Here is a 24,167-nt window from a genome sequence, read left to right on the forward strand (position 1 = left end):
CCAGCAATGCCACTGGGTATTTACCAGAGGACTCCAAGGCAACACATCACAGACAATAAGCTGTTAGAACCAGCTGGGTTCCCATCAAGGTGGAGAATGGGTAAAGAAAATGGTTTATGTAAGAAGGGGATTAAAAAAAACAAGGAGATTATTGTACCAAGCAGATTAAGCCGACCACAGGAAGACAGATGTTATATTTTCTCTATTTGTGGGTCCTGGACTTCATAAATACACAAAACCATACATCCTATGGGTGTCGTGAGAGCAAAACCGGGGAGCAAAGGGGATGAACAGGAGAGGATGATGGGAAAGGGGTCCTTCCCAAAACATAGGCTATCGGCCATGTGAAGGTTACCCTATGAAACCCAGTGTAATTTTTCTTAAGTGTGTGTGTGTTGGGAGGTGGGGTAAGTCCAGGTTTTGGTTTTGAGGCAGGGTCTCATATAGCCCTGGCTGGCCTAGAACTCTCTATATGGGTCAGGCTGGCCCCAGATTCCTAAAAAGTGACTGCCTCTGCCTCCCAAGTCCTGGGAAGGGGACTTGGGTCAGTTGCTGGTCCTGGCAATTATCTTTATCCAGTGAGTCAGCTTGAAGGCCCTTGTTTCATATTTTTTTAATTTTGAAGCTGGGTCTCTCTTGTAGCCCAGCCTGGCCTTGAGCACACTGTGTAGCTACCCTTGAACTCATAATCCTGCCTCCACCTCCCAAGAGCTAGGATAACAGGTGTGTGCCACTGGTTGATCTTCCTGTCTCTATCTTCCAGGTGGTAAGGGAAGTGTGCTAGCGCTGCTGGCCCAGGACCATTTTCCCTTGAGCTTGGAGACTTAACTCCTGGCCTCATGGGTTCCAAATTCATCCATTCAGGAATGTTCCCAGGCTGTTGGAGAGGCAGTTAGGAGACCTGGTCCTCCCACATCCATGAATAAATTATCTTTTCCCAAACCTGCTCCAGTGATCAGCATTCAGGTGGTTATAGAGGCCTTTCCTGGTAACAGGAGAGGTAGTCACCCTCTCAACCATGCAGGAAAGTAATAGTTTCCAATGCACTTAGGAGTTAAAGTACCAAGGACTGGCGTTGTAGCCCAGGGTACCAACCACAATGCCACATAAGCCAGACCAGGGTGGTTCACACCTGTAACTTAATCCTTCGTGAGGATAAAGAATTTAAGGATCAAGGCAGTCAATCCCAGAGGCTGGTGAGCAGAGAGAACCAGGAGCGCCTCCACGTGTGCTAGTGAGAAAGCCCAGGCTAGCCTCAAACACTCCTCGGGTGCTGGGATGACAGGCGTCGGCCACCATGCCTGGCTTATGCAATACTAGCTATTGTACATTCTCGGTAAGCGCTCTACAACAGCTACACCCCAGCCATCAAATAATATTTAAGTAGACGTTTTCTAGCCCACCGGTGCTGTTCCGTGTAGGCATCCATGCTGTCGAAGTAGAGGGTAGGAAGTCCGGGGTGCTACACGTGAGTGACAAGCCTCGAAGTAGCAAAACAAGCCTAAGGGGAATGACTATACAAAGCATGGGGCCCCCGAGTTAGGCAATGTTACAGAACTGGCCAGTTTAACAACCCCCACCTCACCCCGCTGCACCTCCAGCGCCAGCCTGCAAAACTTCACGTGGCCGCCAGAAGGAGCCTTTAAAACGCTGATGATATAGAACCAAGTCCCGGTCCTCCGGCCTTCCGGGGACTTCCAAACCTCAGAACCACCTGGTTCTGTCCCCATCCATTAAAGTCCAGACACCAGGCAGCTTTCTGGTCCTTTCATCTCAAAGCTCTGGCTTCGCGCTCACGGAATGTGCGCCCACCGGCTCCGGTTCATACAGATGTCGTGGGTGTCCCCGCAGTTCTGTGAGTCCTTACGAAACATCCCTAGGGTTCCTTAATGTTAGCCTCGAGCTGGAATTTGAGTTCCAGAAAGGCTGAGACTCTTTGCGTGGTCTTGGCAAGATTACTAGGCTACTTGACAATCTGTTTGGACGCACGATGGGTGCACACTAGGCGGCAATAGGCACTCAGTAGCTGCCCGTTACAGAACCTCCTTGGAAAGGCAATGTTTTCCTCCTACTCCATTCACAAGTAACGACGCGAGTCGGCTTACAAATGTAGATTGCCGCCACCCACGTAAAGCCGCTCCGTAGGGTCCTTCCTGGGACTCCGTTTGATGGGGACGAAGGCCTTGGTCTCTAGTGTTGCTTTCTGGCATGATTTACTAGAGAGGTTTAAAAAGATAGAAAGTGGAGATGCCGGGGATTGAACCCGGGGCCTCATACATGCAAAGCATGCGCTCTACCACTGAGCTACATCCCCTAGTTGTGGGGCGGGCTTTCCGGAATAGTAATAGCAATCAAATACTGCTGCTATAAAGTCTTCGATTGGTGACGTTGGTGTCATGAACTGAGGTCTCAGAGGAGAGGAAAAGAGAGAGGGAAAGAACCAGGGGAAGGATAGAGAAGGAACAGGAGAGGAGGAATATGGAAGGGAGAAGAGACCGGGTACCCGCCACTGTGCGTATCTGTCTATAGCCACTTGTCTGGAGCGAGTCCAGTATGGCTCATCCTCGTTAGTATAGTGGTGAGTATCCCCGCCTGTCACGCGGGAGACCGGGGTTCGATTCCCCGACGGGGAGACCAAACAAAGGATTTTGCGTTTTAGAAATCCTGAGATTCCTGCACGATGGATCTGAGCAATAAGGGTCTCGGGGAACTACCACCATCAACCGCATCCTTACCTCATCTTCGGCCCAACCTTACCCTCTACTGTCCTGAATTTTACAGGGACTCCCTGCTGCCCCCGATCTCACTTGGGGTGGCGCGTGTGGGCATGGCTGAGGAGGAGGAGGAGGAGGTCCGGCCCCCGGGCATCTGGTTAGCGCCAACTCCCAAGAGCGCGTTCCAGCCTGCCAACCGGGCTGCGTCTGCAAAGAAACTTACTCCATTTTTGTCGTGAAGATCGGCTTTATTTGTTTTTACTTCTTTATTTGTAAAAGCCAAGTTAAAGCACACGCTGAGAAGCGTAAAGCAGGTGCCCACTTCTCACCAGGGTTTGGTTTTTTCATTCCTCCTTGGTCTTCAACTTCAGGAGCAGTTCTCCTGCCTCAGCCTTCCCAGGGTTGAGCCACTCCCATTTCTTTGTTTTTTTTTTTTTATTATTTTTATTATTTTATTTTATTTTATTTTATTTTGAGACAAGACTTTATGTACCCAAACTGATTTTGTTTAAGATTGATTTTATTTTGTGTTTTGACTGCGTGTATGTATGTGCACTGCGGACATGCTGTTCGGAGATGTCAGAGCCCTTGAAACTGGAGTTGATGATAGTGAGCCACCTTGAGGATGCTGGGAACCCAGCCAGCCTGAACTAGTAAGTGAGGTGAAGGCTATCCTGGGCAACTTAGTAAGACTGTCTCAAACTAAAAGGTCTGGGTGCAGAGTGTTTACCCGCCAGTGAGGTGGGGGCAGGGCGGGAGCAGGATTCCTGAAGGGAACCAGACCTCCTGTTTCTTCTTCATCATCCCCATACACGACCACTGAACCCAGTCTCAGCCCTGTCCAGGAAAACCCAGCGTGTGGATGGATAGGTACACCGTAGCCTGGCTGTGTGACCAGCTGCCAAGCCGTGACCAAACCCCAAAGGACGGGAGTGTTAAACAACAGAAAGGTAAATGCTCCGGAACTAGAGGCTGCAAGCCCAAGGCAGTCTAGATCTGTCTGTCTGTCTCTGTCTGTCTGTCTGTCTCTCTCTCTCTCTCTCTCTCTCTCTCTCTCTCTGTCTCTCTCTCTGTCCGTCCCTGTCTCTCTCTCTCTGTCTCTCTCTCTGTCCCTCTGTCTCTCCGTCTGTCTGTCTGTCTCTCTCTCTATCCCTCTGTCTCTCTCGTCTGTCTCTGTCCGTCCCTGTCTCTCTGTCTGTCTCTCTGTCTGTTGTCTCTCTCTGTCTCTCTCTCCTCTCCCAACTGCTCCTTCTCATATGACCCACTCCCGAAGGCTTCCCACTTTCCACCACCAAGCCAACTCTTGGGCATGCTCCTCACCCCTTCCTGGCCCTCCAACCCCAGATCCAGGCCATCAACAAGGTCCCTTTCTAGGCCCGCTTCTGCAGGCCTGGCCCAGACACCACAGCTCCGGGTTGGACCACCCCACCAGCCCTCACCCCTTCCAGATGTGGCTGCCTCGGTAGATCACCGGCCCATGCTCTCAGAGGGCTTCCGTCTAATCCCTTCTCCTGGCCTTCACTGCCCACCTCTGAGGCCTCACTTCCTCCCCTTGGTCTCCAAGACAAGCCCTCCACATCCTGCTCACCGCAGGGAAGGAAGCAGGCGGGGCCCACCCATCCCCATCCTCACCTGTTCCGCTTCCCCGTGCTTCGAGGCTGAGCACAGGCGTGGGGACCACGCTCGGAGCCCCGATCTGAGTCAGGTGTGGCCCTGCCCGGGGAGTGTTTACTCGCCCAGCCAGCATCAGCTACCCCTGGGTGCCTGGCAGCGGCCTGCATCCAGAGGTGACCCTGCTCCTTCTCCAAAAGGAGAGTGGGAAGCAGGAGTCGCAGAACCCTAAGCCCAGCAGGGCTTCTCCGTGCGTTTGTTACGCGCTCCGCGGTGGCCGAGGTCAGCGTAGGTGTGTCCTTCCAGCTAATACACAAGGAAAATAATAAATAAATTCCCTGTAGACCATAAAGTCCTGGGGGTCCCTGAAGGACCCTCATAGATAGTGAGTGGCCTTAGAGGACGCGCGGGGACCCCAGCACGCGAGTGACCCAGGGATGAGATTGGAAAACGTCAGTTTCCAGGCTTCGGATCTTGGAAAAGCCAAGGACGCAAAGTTTTAGAAACGACTAGGAGAGGAGAAAAGAAAGGCAGTGGCAACAGCCGCCGAAATAGCTCAGTTGGGAGAGCGTTAGACTGAAGATCTAAAGGTCCCTGGTTCGATCCCGGGTTTCGGCAGCTCTCCTTTTTTTCTTTTTCCTGCATTCCTTTCCAGTTTATGAAATGCTTTCGCTCTTTTCTTTTGTTTCCACAAAAGCCCCGAGCATCGTGCACTGAAGCCCGATTCTCTGGAAACTTCCCCGCCGCTCCTCTTTTGGGGTGAATCGAAGCGGTTCCTAACACGCCTTCCGCTGAAGCGCGTATTCGTCCCTGAGATGATTGTTGATATCTGCTGGTGAACGCTTGGCGTTTATTTATTAATGCCTGCCGTCTGAATCCAGGCGGCAAAATATAAACTCAAGGGCGGGATGGACATTTCGAGGACGAGATTCAATCAAATCGGATTTATTTATTTTTGTGTGCCACGGAATTCAATGCATCTTAAAGGACCCTGTTGCCGAGGCAGCTGCCAGCTGTCTTCCTCGTTAGTATAGTGGTGAGTATCCCCGCCTGTCACGCGGGAGACCGGGGTTCGATTCCCCGACGGGGAGATCTGCAGTCTTTTTTAATTTTAAATATACATATCTATCATCAATTCCTTTGTGGTTTTTGTTCGGCTTCCAACCGATTTAAATTCTTTAACTACCATGGACACACCTCACCCTGTCGCAGAAAAGTAAGCCAGACCCTCACTGCTGGGCTCCACCCTGTTGCACATGAGCTCAGCTCGGGTCGCCAGAAGGGCCCTCTTCTCCCGCGGCTGTCCCCCGTGTCCCTGGTCCGCGCAGTCACAAGACGGAGGCCCAGACCCGGCTCCCGCTGCAACCCACGCTGCGCCTCCCTCTGACTCCAGCCCCTGCCCACAGCCCTCTGATGATGTCTGTGAACTGGGCACGTTTTCTTGTCCCCAGAGAACCAACCGTGCATCTTCCCAAACAGTCGCCCCGCTTCCGTTCGCCTGTTCCCTTGTGGGCCCCCTTAGAGGGGTTGGGTGGTCCGTAAAAAGGAGCCGATCACGAGAACTGGGAAGGCCATTCCACGCTGAGGGAACAGCGAGTGCAAACCCCCGAGGGGAGGAAGGAGAGCACCCTCGGCTTGCTCCTTGAGCCTGGTTCAAAGTCGGTCATTCTTTGGTTTGCCCGGTTCTCTCCCAGGGCCTCAGACCCAGAGGAGGAGGCTGCCCATGGACCCCTCTATTCCCTGTGAGCAACACAGCCCCAAACCCCCGCTCCCCGAGACCCAGGGGCAGGATGATGTGGGACTTCACACATGCGACAGGGGGATGGCGGAGTAGGATGCAGCAGCCCTTTGCGGCAGTCCACACCAGCGACGACCGCCACTCCTCACTGCTCGAGCCTGTACGGGCTCTGTTCCTGTTGTCTGTCCTAAAGATCAGGGTTGCGTCTGTCGGTGTCTCCGCGTCTCACAGGAGGCTCAGAGAGGTCAGGCAATGCCCGCTGCTGTGCCCTGCATTCCTGCAGACGACGTCAGGCAGCCGCTGCGGTGAGTGCGTGGATGGGTATCAGGGTCAGGCAGATCCCCTGAGGGCACAGCATCCACGCCGGAAGGGCTAGGCAATCCCCCGGAGTAGCCCTGGAGGCTGGCGGCCTCTCCTCGAGGCTCCCAGTCAAAGAACAGCCCGACCCCCACCCACGACACTGTTCGCAGAGTTCTGAGTTCTTGCTCCAAATTTGAGCCCTAATTGTGGGGTCTGAAACTGTAAGGCCATTTTCATATCCAGAAAAATCTTCCAGGAGGGGGGGCAGGTGGAGAGAGAGAGAGAGAAGGGCTTCAAGCAATTCTGGGTAAAGAATACTGGGGTCAAGTCCTTATTTATTGGGTTTCTTGTTCGTTTGTTTTTTACTTTCTTCTCTGAATCGGGTAAACAGTTTAGCTTATGTCAACGCAATAACGAACACATTTGTTTGGGAAATATAAGACAATTTTGCTAATTCCTCAAAATCCTTTTAAATAAATACACACAAATTTAATTTAAAGGGAAACAGAAAAAAAATTAACCCCCCCCCCAAAAAAAGCCCATCCATACAGTGATTAATAGAGTATTGCAGAGATTTTCCGAGGGGGTGAGCTGCCAGGCGGGGGATGTAGCTCAGTGGTAGAGCGCATGCTTTGCATGTATGAGGCCCCGGGTTCGATCCCCGGCATCTCCACTTTTTTTTTTAAACAACTCCTTTCTTATTTCTGGGGCTTTGCAACCAAATAGAGCCAGGAAGCCAGGAAAGACATTCTTGTAAGGATCGCAGTAACTTCTTGGAACAAAGAATTTTACGTTCGTCCTTGTCCTGAAACCTGTAAAAAATTAAAATACGCGTCGCTGGAGGGGTCGTAAGAGAGCAGGCAGCAGGGAAAAGCGAAGACCGTGCGGGTTTGAAGACTCCAACGCCAGAGGTAGGACCGGCAGGAACGTTTGCGTGTGGTGGCTTCAGGACACCCTATGACACTGACCCCCGGGGGCTTGTCATGCTTAGAGATGCAGGGTACCTGCGTGTCAAGTAAAGGTGCGCTTCAGCGCTGGCTTCAGCAGCACATATACTAAAATTGGACCGATACAGAGATTAGCATGGCCCCTGCGCAAGGATGACACACAAATTCGTGAAGCGTTCCATTAAAAAAAAAAAAATGCACGTCAATTAAAAAAAAAAAAAGCACATCTTTAATCTCAGCACTCAGTAGGCCAGCCTGGGACAACCAGGGCTACAGAGAAACCCTGTCTCAGAAAATAGATAGATAGATAGGCAGACAGGCAGATAGGCAGGTAGACAGGCAGATAGATAGATAGATAGATAGATAGATAGATAGATAGATAGATAGATAGGTAGATAGATAGATAGGTAGATAGGCAGGCAGATAGATGAATAAATAAATGGTGTGAGTCAACCCTACCAGCTTATTTTATTTTTAAAAATACACACACACACACACACAGAGAGAGAGAGAGAGAGAGACAGACAGACAGACAGACAGACAGACAGAGAGACAGAGACAGAGACAGAGACAGAGAGAGAGAGAGAGAAACAGATTTCCTTATAGCATTTTGAACTTACTTGGTTTTGCTTGGCTGTCCCCATTCTTTCCTCATCTTGTTGGGAACCAAACCTGGTTCTCTACAAGAGCAGTAAATGCTCTTATTCACTGAGCCAGAAGGAAAAATTACAATATTCTCCCAGGTTCCATCCCTGCCTAAACCCTTCTGTCCGCACTTTGCTGTCTCTCTCTCTCTCTCTCTCTCTCTCTCTCTCTCTCTCTCTCTCTCTCTCTCTCTGCCTCCCCTCTCCCCTCCCTTCTATCCTGTGGGAGACAGGCTCCCTCTTTTTCTCCCCCCAGGGTACTCTTAAGGAGTGAGGGATAAGAGATTTAGACAGAAATATAGAGGAGAGAGACAGGTGGAAACATAGGATAGCCTCTGGAGGGCCTAGATCCGTATCCACCAGCCCCTTCTGGCTTGGCTAAAGGGCTTTTAAAGGAATGCCAAGGGGTGGAGCAAAGGATCTCCCCCACAAGCACAGCAGACCCTTCCAAACACCTGGTGACCACACACATGGTCCATCCTCCCTCTTACTCAGCCCTGCTGTGTAAAGCAAGCTCAGATCTCACTAGAAAACCTCTGTGGACCCCAACACCTTCCTTCCTTCCTTTCCATTTCTCTCTCTCTTTTTTTCTTCCTTCCTTCCTTTCTTTCTTGAGACAGGGTCTCTCTATGTAGCTCTAGCTATCCTGGAGTTCACTGTATAGACTAGGCTGGCCTCAAAAACTTGCAAGAGATCCGCCTGCTTCTGCCTCTCTAGTGCTGGGATTCAAGGCATGCGCCACCACCGCCTGGTGAAAAACTGGGGAGGTCAGAGTGGGGGGATAGAAGCTAAGATTCCCATATAAGAGAACACACGTGATGTCTGTCTTTCTTAGCCCAAGTTACTTCACTTAATATACTATTTTTCAATTCCATTGTCCTGCAAATGGAATGATTTTGATTTTTTTTCCTGGCTGAGTGTCTTTTATTAATTTGTTGACAATTTCAAACTTGTAAATGATAGATATTGATAATATTCACTCCCAACTCTCTCCCACTCTTGCCACCCCATTCCCATCCCTCTTTTCCCTTTATGTCAAAATTTTTCTTTATTTGTTGTTGTTATTGTTTTTGTTTTTTGTTTTTTCCAGACAGGGTTTCTCTGTGTAGCTTTCGAGCCTGTCCTGGAACTCACTGGCTGGCCTTGAACTCACAGAGATCCTCCTGCCCCAGCCTCCTGAATGCTGGGATTAAAGGCATACACTACCACCGCCCAGTGGCTGTCTTTATTATTTTAAAGATTTATTTATTTGTTTGTTTGTTTATGGAGCTGAGGATCGAACCCCAGGGCCTTGTGCTTGCTAGGCAAGCACTCTACCACTGAGCTAAATCCCCAACCCCAAGATTTATTTATTTTTATGTGTGGGTGTTTGCCTGCATGTAAGTCTGTGTAGCACGAGTGTGCCTGCTGCCTGAGGAGGCCAGAAAAGGGAGTCCGATCCCTTGAAACTGAAGCCAGTACTCTTCCTAACTGCTGAACCATTTCTCCTGCCTGTCATTATATTTGAGACAAGGTCTCACTAAGTAGCCCTGGTCTGGACCTCACCATGTAGACCAGGCTAGCCTCAAAGATCCACTTGCCTCTGCCTCCTGAGTGCAGGGCAAAGTTTTTATTACCTGTCATGACTCACCATTTATGTGCTGACACATTGGCTTAATGAGCTTGGGGAAGGTTCTCTCTCCCTAATGTCAACAAGGGTTAAAAGAAGTTATTTTTAAAACGACCTGTCCAGTCTGACGGGAAACTAATAACCTGCTTCCGTTTTACCCTTTATCTTTGACCTTACCAATGCTCGGGATGAGAGAAAACACCAGGAATTGTCATCATTGCCAAAGGCTTGTGCTAGGAATGGAGCTTTTCCAAAGAGTTATGATCGGTGAAAATATGCTCTCTTTCCTCCCCTTGCCTCAAGGCTGGGTGAGGTAATCCAGCATGGGGAACAGATTCCCCCAAACCAGCTAAGTGAAAGGGACAGGTCTATTTGTTATGATCTGATTAACTGCTTTTTGTTTTTGTTTGTTTGTTTGTTTGTTTTTTGAGACAGGGTAGACCAGGCTGGCCTCTAACTCACAGAGATCCACCTACCTCTGCCTCCCGAGTGCTGGGATTACAGGCGTGCACCACCACCGCCCGGCTGAGTTTTTTGGTTTTTTGCTTACATAGATACCCAAAGATTGTTTTGAGTTGTCTTAACTACCTAACTTGGCACAACAGAACAGTTTCTACTTGCTCACAAAGAGACCAAACTACCCTACTGTCACACACGTGCAGAGGGTCTAGGTCAGTACCATGAAGGCTCCCTAGCTGTTGGTCCAGAGTCCATGAGCTCCCACAAGCTCAGGTGAGCTGTTTTCTCTAGGTTCACTGATCGGGACTCCTCTCATACAATCCCTCCTCCCTTTCTTCAGCAAGACTCCCCAAGTTCAGCCCAGTGCTTGGCTATGAATCTCTGCCTCTACTTCCATCAGTTACTGGATAGAGTATCTCTGATGACAATTGGGCTAGTCACCAATCTGATTACAGTAAATGGCCAGTTCGGGCACCCTCGCCACTATTTTTAGGAGTCTTAGCTGGGGTCATCCTTGTGAATTCCTGGGGGTTTCCCTGGCGCTAGGTTTCTATGGGGAAGGACTTTTTTTTTTTTTCCCCGAGACAGGGTTTCTCTGTTGCTTTGGAGGCTTTGTAGACCAGGCTGGCCTTGAACTCACAGAGATCCAACTGCCTCTGCCTCCCGAGTGCTGGGATTACAGGCGTGCGCCGCCCGGCTAGGGAAAGGATTTTTAAAGGGAAAATCCCATGAAAGCCTTCAATATCTATGTAAGCAAGTAGAAACTGTTCTGTTGTGCCAAGTTAGGTAGTTAAGACAACTCAAAACAATCTTTGGATATCTATGTAAGAAAAAAAAAAGCAGTTAGTCATATCATAACAAATAGACAGGGATGTACATTTTTGGGTGGGAGGGGTCACTGAGTCAGGGTTACTGGGAACTTATCTTCCTGGTACTGGAGTCAGAGATAAATGGCTGGTGGCTACCAAGGCATGGGTGGGTACTAGATGGCTGCGTAGCATAAAATGGAGCTTCTTTAGCCATAACACTATAATTCCAGTGCCAGTGGATTCTACACCTTCTCTGGCCTCCTCGGGTACTGCATGCAGGTGGTGCCCAGACCATATGCAGGTAAACACTCATACACATAAAATAAAGAAATCTCTAGACAAACAGGGTGGGGGCACTGAGATGGCTCAGTGAGTAAGTGGTGACTGGAAGTTCAACCCCACCCATGCAAGGGTGGAGGGAGAGAACCAACTCCACAAGGTTGATCTCACCTTCACACGCATGTCATCTCACACACACACACACACACACACACACACACACACACACCACACAGCTCCACCCCTAATAATTAAAAAAATAAAGTTTTTAAAAAGAAAGGCCAAGCCTGGCAGTGGTGGCATACGCCTTTAATTCCAGCACTCAGAAGACAGAGGCAGGTGGATTTCTGTGAGTTCAGGGCCAGGGCCAGCCTGGTCTACAGAGCGAGATCCAGGACAGGCACCAAAACTACACAGAGAAACCCAAACAAACAAAAAACAAAAACAAAAACAAAAACAAAAACAAAAACAAAAAAAAAGAAGAAAGAAAAGAAAAGAAAGGAAGGCTGGGCATGGTAGCTTTGTCTCTAATCTCAGCACTCAGCAGGCAGATGCAGAAAGACCTCTTTACATTCAAGGCCTGTTTGATCTACAAAGTGAGTTCCAGGCATCCAGGGTTACACAGTCAGACTTTGTCTTTAAAAAACCTGAGCCGGCGGTGGTGGGGCACGCCTTTAATCCCAGCACTGAGGGGGGGGTGTCAGGCGAATCTCTGTGAGTTCGAGGCCAGCCTGGTCTAAAAAGCAAGTTTCAGGACAGCCAGGACTCTGTTACACAGAAAAACCCTGTCTTGAAAAAAAATAAATAAATAAAAATAAAAATAAAAAATAAAAAACCGGGCGTGGGCTGGGGAAGGAAGGAGTGATGCAGGTGCAGTGTTTTGGGGTATAGAGTCAGAAGGCACAAAGATTTCCTTTAGACTTTTAGGGACCTAGACTCAAGCCAAACTGAAATTCATGGCTCCTATGGAGAAAGCATTTCAGGGCTACCGGGTATGAAGAAGCCAAGCAGGGATTTAAGAAAGACGTTTCAGCTGGGCACTAGTGACACACACCTTTAATCAGAGCACTTGGGAGGCAGAAGCAGGCAGCTCTCTCTGTGAGTTCAAGACCAGCCTAGCTCTAGGACACAAAGACACCCTGTCCTGGAAAGTGAAAAATAAGTAACTAGATGAATATACTTTTATATACATGGCTTATACATGGTGTGGGGGTTCCAAAGAGTTTGGAAAAGGACTCCTTGCTGGTTTTTTTTTGTTGTTGTTGTTGTTTGTTTTTTTTTTTAATGGTGGAACAGGACTGGGGTGGGTTTGGAAGTTACTGTCTTCACAGGGTTGCTAGGAAACCTCAATGAGATGATGGGTAGCTCCTGAGGGCTCCTGCCAAGACTGCCATGCCATCTCTAAGGGCCAAGTCAAGCCCACAACGTTACAGGAGATGGGGGTACCTTTACTGTAAACTGTGAGATTCTCAGATGATCTGTTCAGGAGGGAGTGAGGCCAGGCCCAAGGTCATAGGCACTCAGGCCTAGTATCTGTCTATAAAAGCAATAGAAACTCTACAGAGGCAACCTTTACAGAAATTATTAACTCTGCTGGATTTTATTTATTTTATTGGCCAAGACCTCAGCTTGTAAAGTCAAGGGAAAGAGAAAAACACTTCCTGTTTATGAACAAGGACAGAAAGGCTGGACTCTGAAGGCCTCAGCTCACACAGAACCCAGCCATGTCCTTCTCTGAAGGTCAGACCTCATCTCTGGGCTTTTTGTGTTTCTAATTTGGAGAATTACTTGGTTTGGGTTTTTGGTTTTGTTTTGAAGACAGAGTTTCTCTGTGTAACCCTAGCTGTCCTGGAACTTGCATCAAACTCAAAGATCCCCCTGCCTCTGCCTCCTGAGTAATGGAATTAAAGGCATGCGCCCCACAACTGGGCTTGGTTTTGTTTTTGGAGGCCCACGTCTTTAATCCCTGCACTAAGGAGGCAGAGGCAAGGCCCATCTGCGAGTTTGAGGCCAGCCTGGTGTACACAGTGAGTTCCAGAACAGCCAGGGCCACATAGTGAGACTCTTGTCTCAAAAAACCCCAACCCCAACCAAGTTAATTCTCCAAATTTTCCAAAATTAGAAACGTGGAGAGCACAGAGCCGACGTGAAGATGGGCCATGGCTGGGTCCCTGGGTGACCTGAGGCCAAGCCCAGCCTTTCTAAGCTTGTTCATAAACAGGAAGCAGAACACAGCCCCCCTGTTTTGCTCTCTTCCTTTGCTCTCTACAAGCCCAGGCCTGCTCTTGGCCTTGGTAACCTCAGCTGGTTATACAACCCATGACAAAACAGACTTCTGGCTCCGCTTCCTTTTGGGGAGAAAAACAGCAGCTGACCCTGGTGCTTCCGTCCCGTCGTCCCTTATTACGGAACCCAGTCACACACCAGGTGTGACCTTCAGACCAGGCTGAGCCCGCAGGGACACACAGGCAGCAGTCGCCCGGCCCCACCCCCACCAGCAAGCTTGGGGCCTAGCCCTGCCCCCCACTCGGCCCATCACACGTAGGTGTCCTCAGCCAATCCCTCCCTGTTGCCAGGCCCCTCTCTCCGTCCCCATTGGTGCCAGCTTTGAAGCAATCCTCCTTGGTAGTCTGCAAAGGATGGATCTGGGCGTGGAACGAACTGCCAGAGGAATCCAGTGAGTCACAGGACTTCCAGCACATTCTAGCACTTGCCATTCCAGGTCAGGAGGTTTGGGATTTCTGGACTGTGACTTGATACCTCAGTCCCAAGGCCAAGTAGGACATGAAGACATTGGAGTCCCTTTCAGAAAACAGACCAGCAACTGTGATAGTCTGCCCCCAAGTTCTCTGCATGTAGGGGACATCTGGGGGACACAGGACTCCATGTGGGTGGCAGAGACTGTGACTTGTCTCCAATGTCTCTGGCCTCTGTGACTAGTATCGTCCCCTCCTTTACCCTCAGGGTTATGATAGCTTTGCTGGATGGCTCACTCCAAGCTGGGAAGCTACTATGCTGGTTACAGGAGCCAGCTCTTAAGGGGAGGCCATTTCCTCCCATCCTGCTTGTTCTGTGTCCTTAAGAAGCAGGTCACCTCTGTTGTAAGAACACACTGCTGGTGGATTATCAGAAACAAAACAACAACAATTTGGATGTGAAGTTAGGAGGAGGATTCAGGAGGGGTGCCCAGGAAGGAGTTACAGGGAGGAAATGGGAGATATGATAAAAATACAATGTATGTATGTATGAAATTCTCAAAGATTATTTTAAAATATGTAATTGAAAATGGGAGGCTATGGTCTACAAAGCGAGTTCCAGGACAGGCTCCAAAGCTACACAGGGAAACCCTGTCTCCAGAAACCAAAAAAAAGGTGAAGTGTAAATGTGAATTTAACAAGAAGTTGTAGATTTTCACCACTGTACACAAACTCCTTTGTTACAAATAAATATTTATGCCTCTAAAAAAAAAAAAAAAAAATGGGAGGCTGGAGCTGGGTGGTAGTGGCACATGCCTTTAATCCCAGGACTTGGGAGGCAGAGGCAGGAGGGTCTCTGTGAGTTTGAGGCCAGCCTGGACTACAGAGTGAGTTCCAGGAAAGATGCAAAGCTAAACAGAGAAACCCTGTCTCACAAAACAAAAACAAACAAACAAACAAATCACACCAAAACAAAATATAAGAGGCTGGATTTGTGGGTAAAGGTACTTGAAAGAATGCCTGACAATATGAATTCACTCTCTGGAAGCCACGAGGCAGAAGGAGATAATAACCAAGTTGACTCTTGTGAGCTGTCCTCTGACCTACACGCGCACACGCGCACACACACACACACACACACACACACACACACACACAAATAATGTGATTTTAAAAATCCATGTGTCACCAGTTGGTGATGGCACACCCTTAATCTCAGCACTTGGGAGGCAGAGGCAGGTGGATTTCTGTGAGTTCGAGGCCAGCCTGGTCCATGGAGTGAGTTCCGGAACAGCCAAGACTACACAGAGAAACCCTGCCTCGAAAAACAAAACGAAACAATAAGTAAATGATAAAAATCCATGTATTGGGCTGGAGAGATGGCTCAGTGGTTAAGAGCACTGCTCTTCCAGAGGTCCTGAGTTCAATTCCCAGCAACCACATGGTGACTCACAACTGTCTGTAACTCCAGTTCCAGGAGATCTGACACCCTCACACCAATGCACATGAAATAAAAAAAAAAAGGGAGTTTCACTATATCAATACATTTTTTTCCCAAATGGCCAAAGGTAGCAGTTTTATTTACTTTCACAGAATTGTATATTTTGATATTTTAGGATAATGTTTCATTGATTCAGTACAGATATTCATTCATAGAATCAATACTTGAGCAAAATCTACAGTGACCAAAAGCCAACAGCCACCTTTCTTTAGTGGTTTTGTAAGTTTGTTTTCTGTCCACATTTAATTCTTTCCCTGCTTGTTTCAGATTTTATTTATCTTATTGATGAGTTACAGAATATATTCAGGTTTTAGACATCTTTTTTCATACAAATGTTTAGATGAGGTACAGCGACTGTATTTATCTCCTTCAATTTATTTATCTATTTACTTATTTATTTATTTCATACTGAATGCCGTTTATTGAAGGAGGGAGGAAGTCTTAAATACAGGCTTACAACACAATGGGAGAAACCGGGAGGGCAGAAGTTCGCTACTGATGTTTTTTGTTTTTGTTTTTTTGAGACAGAATGTCTCTGTATAACAGTCCCAGCTGTCCTGGAACTCTGTAGACCAGGCTGGCCTCGAACTCACTGAGATCTGCCTGCCTCTGCCTCCCAAGTGCTAGAATTAAAGGCATGTGCCATCACTGCCCAGCATTTTGATCTTAATCTTGTTTGTTGAAAATAGGATAGTTTATTTATTTATTTATTCGTTTGTTTTTTGTTTGTTTGTTTGTTTGTTTGAGATAAGGTTTCTCTGTGTCGTTTTGGTGCCTGTCCTGGATCTCGCTCTGCAGACCAGGCTAGCCTTGAAATCACAAAAGATCCGCCTGCCCCTGCTTTCTGAGTGCTGGGATTAAAGGTGTGGGCCACGGCTGCCTGGCCAATAATCGATTTCTTACACATTGACCCTTATTATTCTCTTCTTTCCCCCAGACCCTCTGAACATACCTTCCTTTTCAGGCTAACCCTTGGCCAGGTCCAGCCCTCTCCTCTTCTCCCTCCCCCACCTCTGAAATCAAGGCTGTTTGGCTCTGAACCCTCTAGACTTTGGAAAATGCTGAGGCCACAAAGCCAATGACTCAGCCAAGGAACAGAATCACAAGGCCAAAGCAAAGCAAAAGCCAAATATAGCATGGTGTGGCCAGAGGCCAGTATCACGGTAGAACTAGCCTCGGTGTTTTGTCCCCTTCCCACCTTCTGTGTGAAATCTAGAAAGAATTGACCTGCACAGAAATCTGTCTCAGAAACCACTGGGGGTGTCCCAAACCCAGAGAAGGACATTTTCATGTCTCAGTGGCATATGACTTCATTCATGGAAAAATCACAAAAAAATTAGAATCTGTTTTTGAACAATACCTCTGATCTTGAATTCTTATGAATTCCTAAACCAGGGAACCAGACCAGCCTGAAATCTCAGTGCCTAGATGGTAGAGGCAGGAGGATCCCTGCAAGTTAGAGACCAGCTTGGTCTACAGCATGAGTCCCAACGGCAGCCAGGGCTCTGTATAAAGATCCTGTCTCAAAACAAAATTCAAAAATTGCTGGAATTGAAGGCATGCACCATTATGCCCAGCAAGTGTTTATTTTTTAATAATGTATATATATGTGTGTGTGTGTCTGAGTATATGGCACGTGTGTCAGTGTCTCCAGGAACATTTGACACCCTGAAGTTGGAGTCACAGGCCCTTTTGAACGGCCTAACATGGGTACTGGGAATTGAACTGAGGTCCTCTGAAAGTTATACCTGTTCTTATTGCTGAGGCTTCTCTCTGGAGACCAGGGATTCTTTTTTTTTTTTTTTTCCTGGAGCTGAGGACCAAATCCAGGGCTCTACCACTGACCAAAATCCCCAACCCCGGGATCCCTCCCCCCACTCCATCCCCCCATTTGCTTTTTTGAGACAGGGTTTCTCTCTACAGCCCTGACTGTCCTGGAACTCACTCTGTATGTAGACCAGGCTGGCCAGGAACTCAGAGATCCTCCTGCTTCTGCCTCGGGAACGCTGAGATTGAAGGCCTGTGCCACCACATCCCGCTAACGTGAATTCCTACCTTTACATCTTATTTAATTAATTAAGGGGCTGGGGAAAGGATGGAGCTTACTGGAAAATTACTGGAGATTTCAATTAAAAATCTGGGGCTTAGGCTTGGTGTGGTGGTGGCACACGCCTTGATCCCAGCAGTTCAGGAGTTCAGTAAATTTGAGGCCAGCCTCTGGTCTACATAGCTTGTTCCAGGGCAGCCAGGGCAACTTAACGAGATCCTGTCTCAACAACAACAGCAAAATAAATAAAATAAAAAATAAAATAAAATAAATCTAGGTCCTCAATGGGTTCCATCTCTTAGGTAGGCTAAATATAAACAAAATTTTGAAAATTTGGTGTTTCCTTAGTGACAATCGCATAGAACCTTCTCGAATCCAAGGGCACCGAACGTAAACCGGCTGAAAGAACAGCCTGGAAAGATCTAGTTCTGTTGGGTTTCAGGTCTACTGCCAACCGTTTTCAAGAGCTGCGTGGATTTTCCGCCTCTAAGGGATTCAGATTCATTTTGCAAAATCACGGAGGGATTGGTCCCTTTATGATTTTTAAAACATTTATTTAAAAAAGCCTTTTTTATGTGTTCCCCTGGTTTTGAGATTTGCAGACTCATTCACCTTGTCACGGTGCCAGGGAGGTGAGGGCTGGGTCAGGGACCTTCCGGGACCTCCAAAGGGACCCCAGTGTGACACGAGCCAAAGCCCTGGGTCCCCAGAACGCACAGAGGGGCAGGGACCCCCCAGAACCGGGTTAGCGGGCGGGTGGGAGCCGCACTGCGCCCGCGCCGAGCTCCGCTCCCGCGCCGCGCTGATCCGAGCCGGGTTCTCGCGCCGACCGCGCCGTTGACTCGACGCGTCACACACGCCGATCCCTCCGCGGGCCGGCCCAAGGTCGCAGCCCTTCCCGGAAACACAAAGCCCCGCATTCTCTGGGCTCCACACACGAAGAGACCCCGAGGTGACCTTGCTGGCCCTGGTCCGTCGCTTCCGCTGCAGAGGCAGGAAGAGCCTTGGGGAAAGTAGTCCCTGGTCGCATTTCCGCGGAGGGATCTCGGGGAGGGCGGGGCTTCCGAGGGTTATATAAGGCGCCGCCGGGCGGTCCGCAGCTAGTTCCGTCGAGACCTAGAGTTCCGTCGCTGCTTCTCTCCGTGTGGACTGCCGCCGCCGCCGCCGCTGCCGCCGCTACCGCCGCTGGTGAGTGAGGAGCCACCCCGCCGCACCGGGCTGGGAAGGGGGCGAGGGGGCAAACCCGCGGGCCTGGACGTTCCGTTTCCGTGGCCCGCGAGGGAGGGGCGAGGCGGAGGACCCGGGCGTCGGGCAAGATGGCGGCCAAGCGGAAGCCTAAAGGGGAAGACGCGCGGCCCTGATGCGCTGGACGAGGTTGGGGGAAGCAGGCCCGCGAGGCCGCTGCCGCCGGTTCGCCGGGAACTTGCCGGCGCTAACCCTTTATTTCTCTGGGACTGTTTGCGGGCCGTAGGTGCCTCTGATGGGAGAGCCGTGCGCGGGGCTGGGTGGAGTCTGGCTGTCGGGAGAGGTCGGTCGGCCCCCCCCACCCGTTGTTAAAGACGGAAGTGCGTTGGCGACGACGTGGGGAGCGGGGGAGCGTGGCGGTTCGCCCTGGCCCGCGGCACCCGTGACGTCGCGGTTTCTATGGGGTCATAATGCGCGGTGAGGCCGTTTCCCTGAACTGTAGCTTTCCCTCCGTTGTAGGACAGGGTTTGGGACTCGGCCTCGGGTAGCCAGCCTCTCCCGAGTGGACAGGAACCGGAAATCCAGAGCGGGAAGGGGGAAAAAAGTGAGCCCTAGATGGAGTTTCGTTTCTTGTCCTCTTTCGATTTGAGAGACTCTGGCTGCGTAGCCATGGCGGGCCTGGAACTCTAGACCAGGGTGTCCTTAAACTGTCAGAATCCGGGCCTCGACCATCCACTTGATGGGATTCATGGCCTCGTCCCACGACCTCAAGCTTTAAATTTAAAGTCTCGGGTTTCTGCAGTTTTATACCTGGTGTACAGGCTTGAACTGTGTGGGTTACTCCCTTGTGGGTCCCCTTTTTTTTTTTTCTTAGCTGTTTTTGTCCACGGCATGTATTCTGACCCAAGTTTCTTCTTTTGAGGGGGTAGGAGGGTTGAGCCACGCTGACCTTGAACTCAAAGAAATCAGCCAGCCTCTGCCTCCCAGTGCTGGGATTAAAGGCCTGCACTAATCTCTCCCTTTTGCTCCTTAATAGTTTCCTGTCTTATTTGAAGTATGGTTTTAGGTTTGTTTTTTTTGTTTTTGTTTTTGTTTTTTAACTTAAACAAAATATCTTGACATGGTCTATGTAGTGATGGGGACAAAACTGGCATCAATTTTAATGAAATCCAACTTCTTAGTGCCACACCAATAACATTTGTGTCATTCCTGACTTTTATTTTTGATTTTGTTTCCTGTGTATGTGTATGACAGACAATGCAGATCTTCGTGAAAACCTTAACTGGTAAGACCATCACCCTGGAGGTCGAGCCCAGTGACACCATCGAGAATGTCAAGGCAAAGATCCAGGACAAAGAGGGCATCCCCCCTGACCAGCAGAGGCTGATCTTTGCAGGCAAGCAGCTGGAAGATGGCCGCACCCTGTCTGACTACAACATCCAGAAAGAGTCCACCCTGCACCTGGTCCTGCGTCTCAGGGGTGGTATGCAGATCTTTGTGAAGACCCTGACAGGCAAGACCATCACCCTGGAGGTCGAGCCCAGTGACACCATCGAGAATGTCAAGGCAAAGATCCAGGACAAAGAGGGCATCCCCCCTGACCAGCAGAGGCTGATCTTTGCAGGCAAGCAGCTGGAAGATGGCCGCACCCTGTCTGACTACAACATCCAGAAAGAGTCCACCCTGCACCTGGTCCTGCGTCTCAGGGGTGGCATGCAGATCTTTGTGAAGACCCTGACAGGCAAGACCATCACCCTGGAGGTCGAGCCCAGTGACACCATCGAGAATGTCAAGGCAAAGATCCAGGACAAAGAGGGCATCCCCCCTGACCAGCAGAGGCTGATCTTTGCAGGCAAGCAGCTGGAAGATGGCCGCACCCTGTCTGACTACAACATCCAGAAAGAGTCCACCCTGCACCTGGTCCTGCGTCTCAGGGGTGGCATGCAGATCTTTGTGAAGACCCTGACAGGCAAGACCATCACCCTGGAGGTCGAGCCCAGTGACACCATCGAGAATGTCAAGGCAAAGATCCAGGACAAAGAGGGCATCCCCCCTGACCAGCAGAGGCTGATCTTTGCAGGCAAGCAGCTGGAAGATGGCCGCACCCTGTCTGACTACAACATCCAGAAAGAGTCCACCCTGCACCTGGTCCTGCGTCTCAGGGGTGGCATGCAGATCTTTGTGAAGACCCTGACAGGCAAGACCATCACCCTGGAGGTCGAGCCCAGTGACACCATCGAGAATGTCAAGGCAAAGATCCAGGACAAAGAGGGCATCCCCCCTGACCAGCAGAGGCTGATCTTTGCAGGCAAGCAGCTGGAAGATGGCCGCACCCTGTCTGACTACAACATCCAGAAAGAGTCCACCCTGCACCTGGTCCTGCGTCTCAGGGGCGGTATGCAGATCTTTGTGAAGACCCTGACAGGCAAGACCATCACCCTGGAGGTCGAGCCCAGTGACACCATTGAGAATGTCAAGGCAAAGATCCAGGACAAAGAGGGCATCCCCCCTGACCAGCAGAGGCTGATCTTTGCAGGCAAGCAGCTGGAAGATGGCCGCACCCTGTCTGACTACAACATCCAGAAAGAGTCCACCCTGCACCTGGTCCTGCGTCTCAGGGGCGGTATGCAGATCTTTGTGAAGACCCTGACAGGCAAGACCATCACCCTGGAGGTCGAGCCCAGTGCCATCAAGAAAGTCAGACAGGAAGATGGACGCACCTTTCTCACTACAGTGTCTAGAAAGAGCCCTCCTTGTGCTTGTTCTTGGGCTTGAGGGGAGGTGCCTTAGTTTCCCCTGTCTCTTAAGCTGTTAACAGGTTTCATTGCACTTTGAATAAAATTCTTGCATTCCCAAAGGTCTGATCTTGTTTTGGTTTTGATTGCTTGGTGTCAGATAAACGTGTAGGCTATTAAGTTTGTGTCATCCGTGTCTATTAAAGATTACAGTTACGTGGGTATTTGTGTGGTTATGTGCACTGTGCCTTGTGCATAGTGTCAGAAAAATGTTTTTAATCTGGAGTTCAGATGTTGATGAGCCAGCCACCATACTAGTGCTGGCACCTAAACTTAGTCCTCTACAAGAGGAACAAGTTCTTTTTTAAAGATTTATTTATGTATACAGTGTTTTCTTTGTATGTGTGCCTGCAAGCCAGAAGAGGGAGCCAGATCTCCTACAGATTCCATGTGGGTGCTGGGAATTGAACACAGGACCTCTAGAAGAACATCCAGTGTTAACCTCTAAGCCATCTCTCCGGCCCCTCTTTTTTTTTTTTTTTTTTTTTAAAGCTACCTTGAGTCTTTTGTTTTTGTTTTTTCCGAGACAGGGTTTCTTCATGTAGTGTTTGGTGCCTGTCCTGGAACTTGCTCTGTAGACAAAGATCCACCTGGCTCTGCCTCCCAAGTGCTGGGAAGGGTCTTTTGATATGAAGTTGAGTATTTTTCTCTCCAAGTCTGTGAAGAATTGTATTGGGAATTTGATGGAGATTGCATTGAATCTGTAGATTTTGATGAGTTGTTTTTTTTTTTTTTTCCCTCGAGACAGGGTTTCTCTGTAGCTTTGTGCCTTTCCTGGGTACCAGGCTGGCCTCGAACTCAGAGTTCTGCCTGCCTCTGCCTTCCAAGTGCTGGGATTACAGTGTGCGCCACCACCGCCTGGTTATTCCAGGGTATTTTATATTATTTGTGGCTATTTGTAAAGGGTGATATTTCTCTGCCATTTTATCATTTGTGTATAGGAGGGCTACCGATTTTTGAGTTGAGTTTTAAGGTTTAGATTTAATTAGTGAAGTGTGCATTTCTCTTTGCATATGTTGTGGGTACTTAAGGCAATCTGTTAAATCCTCTTGAAGATGAATTCATTTGACAGTTAACTTCTGATGTGGGTGTTCAGAACCAAATTCTGGCTGCTCTGAATGATCAGGAGCTGTTCTTCCTGAGCCATCTCCAACCACTAACTGGAACATGCCAGGTAATTAATACTTTAAGTCAATTGTGCTGAGAACATTAAGAATAACAGTGGGGGTTGGGGATTTAGCTCTGGTAGAGCGCTTGCTGCAAGGCCCAGGGTTTGATCCTCAGCTCCAAGAGAAAAAGAATAATGAAAGCTGAAGTTGGGTGTGGTGGCACTAATCTTTACTCCAGCACTTGGGAGGCAGAGGCAAGTAGAGAGTTGTTAATTCCAGGTCAGCCAAGGTTGTGTGAAAAATTTGGCTTCCTCAAGTTTTATGTGATTTCAGTTAAAGGCTTCCTCAAGTTTTATGTGATTTCAGTTAAAGGTTCAATGTAACTGATGAGTATTGGCCTGAATTTGCACAAGTGCATAACAGGTGCCCAGTCAAGTGATGCATATTGTATATTAGTGGGCCTGGAGAGATAGATGGCTCTGGGGTTTTTTTGTTTGTTTTTGTTTTCTTTTTCTCAAGACAGGGTTTCTCTGTAGCTTTGGAGCCTGTCCTGGAACTGGCTTTGTAGACCAGGCGGGCCTTGAGCTCACAGAGGTCTGCCTGTCAGGAGGTGGTGGCGCACACCTTTAATCCCAGCACTCGAGAGGCAGAGGCAGGCAGAGGCAGGCAGATCTCTTAAATTCGAGGCCAGCCTGGCTACGGAGCAAGCTTCAGGACAGGCTCCAAAGACACGGAGAAACCCTGTCTCAAAAAACCAAAAAAAGGACCCACATTTGGTTCCTAGCACCCACACATAGTGCCTTACTGCCCCTTGTGACCAGCTCCACTAGCTCCAGAATGGTTCAGTACCTCTAGGTTTAGCATGGACCTCCACTGAAAGTGCATATACCTCCCCTAAAGTTAAAAATCAATTAAAACTGAAGCTGACAAAAATGTTTTTCCATAGGTCAAGCACAGCCTCTTGAGTAGTTGTACCACACCCGTGGAAGTTAGTAATCCTCTGATGAAATGACTAGGTGTGGTAAGAACCTTTTTCATCTGTTGAGCTGTCTCAATGGTCCACCCCCACAGTGTGGTTGGTGTTTAAGGAAAAGCAGTTCAAAGTGTTGAGAATATGTGGGTGTCCTTGAGGTTTGTGGGTAAAATAAAACATTTTCTTAAGTTGGTAAATACAACTATATTTTCCCTTGAGTCTTTCTGATTTCTTGTAGAATTTGCTGTTAAGTGTAAGTAGATGTCTGTATAATGATAAAGACATTTTCGGATATATATATATATATATAATTTTTTTTTCCTGTTCTATGTGGAAGGTGCTGGTGTCCCCTGAAGACAACCCTGGATTTTGGGGAAATGCTCACAGCTTTTTTCCTCTGTTGTTACAGGTTGGAGCTGTTTGGTCAACATGATAATGACATGGGCAGCAGTATCATCTGATGACCCCCCCCCCTTTTTTTTTTTGTAGATTTCGCCCTAATCTCCAGCACCTTCACTTCATTATCTCTGGTTACTACCTCACCCCACCCCCTCAGTTTTGAGACCAGGTTTCTTAGAAGCAGAGGCTGGCCTCAAATTCCTGATACTACTGAGTACCAGAAATTACAGTAGAGAGGATAGACACAGTGGGATATGTGACTTTTTTTCCCCAATGTTGAGAAATAATGAAATATCCAAGCCTTAGCCATGTAAGCACACATTCTACCATGGAGTTAGAATTCACCCTTTTT

At 48.9% G+C, this 24,167-nt stretch overlaps 1 protein-coding gene and 6 non-coding genes across 7 annotated transcripts; 6 read left to right on the top strand and 1 right to left on the bottom strand.

Annotated features, from left to right (window-relative positions):
• Positions 1 to 2,242: 2,242 nt before the first annotated feature.
• On the bottom strand, positions 2,243 to 2,314 carry Trnaa-ugc. The gene has a single exon. It is a non-coding gene; the product is annotated as a tRNA-Ala (tRNA).
• A 247-nt stretch (positions 2,315 to 2,561) lies between these two features.
• On the top strand, positions 2,562 to 2,633 carry Trnad-guc. Its single transcript has one exon. It is a non-coding gene; the product is annotated as a tRNA-Asp (tRNA).
• A 2,237-nt stretch (positions 2,634 to 4,870) lies between these two features.
• Positions 4,871 to 4,943, top strand: Trnaf-gaa. The gene has a single exon. It is a non-coding gene; the product is annotated as a tRNA-Phe (tRNA).
• A 401-nt stretch (positions 4,944 to 5,344) lies between these two features.
• Positions 5,345 to 5,416, top strand: Trnad-guc. Its single transcript has one exon. It is a non-coding gene; the product is annotated as a tRNA-Asp (tRNA).
• Positions 5,417 to 6,964: 1,548 nt separating this feature from the next.
• Trnaa-ugc lies at positions 6,965 to 7,036 on the top strand. The gene has a single exon. It is a non-coding gene; the product is annotated as a tRNA-Ala (tRNA).
• Positions 7,037 to 7,394: 358 nt separating this feature from the next.
• On the top strand, positions 7,395 to 7,498 carry LOC118572840. Its single transcript, XR_004943539.1, has one exon. It is a non-coding gene; the product is annotated as a U6 spliceosomal RNA (small nuclear RNA).
• Positions 7,499 to 18,452: 10,954 nt separating this feature from the next.
• Positions 18,453 to 21,400, top strand: Ubc (ubiquitin C). Its single transcript, XM_036172487.1, has 2 exons — positions 18,453 to 18,542; positions 19,794 to 21,400. The coding sequence occupies exon 2, from the start codon at positions 19,797 to 19,799 to the stop codon at positions 21,312 to 21,314; it is 1,518 nt and encodes a 505-aa protein (XP_036028380.1). The 5' UTR covers positions 18,453 to 18,542; positions 19,794 to 19,796; the 3' UTR covers positions 21,315 to 21,400.
• Positions 21,401 to 24,167: the final 2,767 nt, after the last annotated feature.

Source organism: Onychomys torridus, chromosome 22, assembly GCF_903995425.1.
Source record: "Onychomys torridus chromosome 22, mOncTor1.1, whole genome shotgun sequence".
NCBI classification, from domain to species: domain Eukaryota; kingdom Metazoa; phylum Chordata; class Mammalia; order Rodentia; family Cricetidae; genus Onychomys; species Onychomys torridus.

Excerpts from the sequence above, each read along its gene's own strand:
- Ubc (XM_036172487.1), top strand. The coding sequence starts at position 19,797 with ATGCAGATCTTCGTGAAAACCTTAACTGGTAAGACCATCACCCTGGAG.